The sequence below is a fragment of the Alligator sinensis genome, unplaced genomic scaffold, assembly GCF_000455745.1.
Source record: "Alligator sinensis unplaced genomic scaffold, ASM45574v1 scaffold316_1, whole genome shotgun sequence".
Classification (NCBI taxonomy): domain Eukaryota; kingdom Metazoa; phylum Chordata; order Crocodylia; family Alligatoridae; genus Alligator; species Alligator sinensis.
Window position 1 is genome coordinate 78,728 of NW_005843516.1, and position 3,200 is coordinate 81,927.

General features: G+C 47.4%; 1 protein-coding gene across 1 annotated transcript; it reads left to right on the forward strand.

Moving 5' to 3' along the window:
* Positions 1-1,672: 1,672 nt before the first annotated feature.
* LOC102382543 (olfactory receptor 1020-like) lies at positions 1,673-2,626 on the forward strand. The gene has a single exon (XM_025195440.1). The coding sequence runs from the start codon at positions 1,673-1,675 to the stop codon at positions 2,624-2,626; it is 954 nt and encodes a 317-aa protein (XP_025051225.1).
* Positions 2,627-3,200: the final 574 nt, after the last annotated feature.

Genomic DNA, 3,200 nt, shown 5'->3' on the forward strand with positions numbered 1-3,200 from the left:
CCTATTCTTCGATGCCCCGAATCATACAGAATGGCCCTTTATCCCCATCTCCCTGCTGTACTGGGAGGCTAGTGTCCCATCCCCCAGCTGTATGAGACCAGACTGACAGCACAGCTGGTCCTTCCCCCAACCTCCCTGCCGTACTAGATTATCCCTTATTGACCAAAAACCTCAGCCTCTGGTGCCAGGGTCAGCAACTTCCAGGAACATTTTTTTTATTTCTGACTACCTACTTTAAGCCCTGCTGTCCTCTCCCAGCCTCAAGGTTGGGACCCTGGGACTGAGTCACAAAAGAGCAGTGGGGAGGAGGAAGATAAGCTCACCTTTTGCATTAAGTTTTTCAGAGATTGGAGCAGGGTGGAAAAGACTCACATTTAGGCACCTAAGTCCACTTCGGTGTTTAATAGGTGGAATATACAAAAAACTAGAACTCTTGGTTCCAAAATGGTTATTAGACCAACTGGAAAATGGCAAGAAAATTGTCCTTTTCTGCAAGCTTTCGGGATCAAAGTCCCTTCGTCAGGCTCTGGGAAAAGTGTAGATGGTACAGGAGGGTAAAAAGTCCCCATAGGTAGGAAATCAACTTCAGAGGGAGCTGAAGATGGAAGCCTGTCCTTCTGGGTCCATGAGAGCGTCTTTGTGAGCTGTGTTGAGTAGCTCTTTGATGTGTTGATCAGGTAGAAGTCCTTCCCTGGAGGTGTCAGATGGGAGGCAGGGAAGTAAAAATACTTCCTGAAGTAAAAGTACTTCCTTGTAGTTCTGCAAGTAAGTTTAAAATCCAAAATTGGCTGAAATTCAGCATCTTCCATGTTTCAGGGGTGTACTTGGTAGCCGTGTTAATAGGTGGAATAGAATCTGGCCCTTATTTTCTGAATCATAGTTAAGCATAGGTGACAGAAATAAAAGACTCAGGCATACAAGGCACTTTTAGGGTCCAACGTGGGGTTTTGTCAGGATCAGAGTTTTGACCTGGGTGCCTATGTTCCTTCTCAGACCTGCGCTAGGCTCTTAAGCCCCAAGTAGGTTTTTTCAAAAACATGTCATCTGCTGAGTTCTCTTGCTTTCAGTGAGAGATGTGAAAGTCCCACTTGGGTACCTTTGTGAATGTGACCGCATAGAGCAGTGGTTCTCAGCTTTTTTGCATTCAGTGCACCTCTGGTTAGACTCGAGGCTCCCTTGCATAGATGTGAAGCATCCCTGGGAAAGTGCTAGATCTTAGTTTTCACATTTTTTTTTTTTGCCTACAGAAAAATAAGAGTGGGGGGGATTTTCTGTTGCAAAGAGCTCAGACAGAGCACAACAATGGATTTGTATTTGTAATCTCTGGGTTTATCTTGTGAATCATGTGTGCAAACCTAAGTGCTAATATTGTATGATACCTTGCAACAACCTGGGGTGCCTTAAGATCCTTTCAAAGGTGTCTTGGCTGTGCTTATTGGTGCACACTCAGTGCTTCTCTAAAGCAACTGCCTTGTCTCTTTTCTGGCATTTATAGTGGGAGGCAGTGGGTGGATCAGTCTTCACAGTGGTTCTCCTAGGTTTGGTTCTGAGATGGTGTAGGTGTGTATTAAGTGACCTGTCTAATCCTGCATAGTGACTCTGTTTAGGTCCCCCCTTACCCCAGTCTTGGTTTAGTGCTATAAGCATTGAGTCATCTTTACTCTCCTTCTAGATGAATGACCCTCTGGGATGCGCCAGGAGGGAGAATGGCACCATGGCGACGGTGACAAAATTTATACTCTTGGGCCTTTCTAGCCGCTTGGAAGACCAGTTCATCCTCTTTGGATTCTTCACAGTCTTCTACCTGACGGCCCTGGTGGGAAACCTACTTATCTTAGTGATGATCAGCATGGACTCCAGGCTCCACACACCCATGTATTTCTTCCTGGGCAATCTGTCAGTGGTGGACATAGGCTACACCACCTCCACGGTGCCCAAGATGCTGGTGAACTACCTGTCACAGGACAAGTCCATCTCGCTTCCTGGCTGCCTCACTCAGATGTACTTCTTCATTTCCTTTGGGGGGATCGAGTGCCTGCTGCTGGGGGTCATGGCGTATGACCGCTATGCTGCCATCTGCCACCCGCTGCGCTATGGTGTTCTGATGAGCCAAAGGGCATGCTCTTGTCTGGCTGCAGCTGCCTGGGCCATTGGCTTGGCCAACTCGGCTGTGCACTTGGGTCTGATGTTCCGCTTGTCCTTCTGTCATGACAACGTCATCCGCCACTTTTTCTGTGACATCCCCCCGCTTTTCCAGCTCTCCTGCTCTGACACGCGGATCAATCAGATTGCCACTATTGCTGTGGGAGGTCCTGTCGCCATGGGCTCCTTCTTGGTGACTCTTGTGTCCTACATCTACATTGTTCTGGCCATCGTCAGGATCCGCACCAAGGAAGGACGCCTCAAGGCCTTTTCCACCTGCACCTCCCACCTGGCTACCGTCAACCTTTATTTTGGCACCATCCTCTTCACCTACGTCCGCCCCAATTCCAGCTACTCCCAGGAGCAGGATCGGGCTCTGCCTGTGCTCTATGGCATCATCACCCCCATGTTAAATCCTATTATCTATAGCCTAAGAAACAAGGAGGTGAAGGGGGCTCTCCAGAAAGCCTTAGGAAGGAGCTAGAAGAGTCTTGCCTCCTAAATAGTAGTGCCCTGGATTTGGAGCCAGGATTCCTGGAGGTTTAGGAGAAGAATAAGGCTGAGTGAGTGAGAACAGGTTGGGGCTGGTAGCCAGGCCTCTCGACATCTAGTCCCAGCTCTAGAAGAAGATAGTTAGAGCAGGGGATTGTGCATCAGGAGTCCTAGGATCCCTACCTAACGTAGGAGGTGTGTGCATGTGTGGGTTAGTGCTCCAGGCAGGAGTGTTTCAGTAACTAAACCCTGACATTTTCTGGCTTTCACTGAACTCTGTTCTCTTTTAAACCATATTTGAGCTAATGTTTTTGGATTTAGAGCAAAATTTGTAAGGGTTTTTCCCCCACCCAATTTCTGAAAATGAAAAAAAAAATCATCTGATTTTAGTTTTCTGACGCATAGTAACCCTTTCTTGAGAAGTAATTTTTCGCACTAGAAGGAGCGACTCAGATGCCCATAATTTGGGTGCACATTGTTTCCCATTTGTGCCTCAGTTGTCAGTCTGTGCATCTGGGAAACTCTAATTCAGTGCCAGTGGGAAAAAAACCCAATTATTTTTCATA

Excerpts from the sequence above, each read along its gene's own strand:
- LOC102382543 (XM_025195440.1), top strand. The coding sequence starts at position 1,673 with ATGAATGACCCTCTGGGATGCGCCAGGAGGGAGAATGGCACCATGGCG.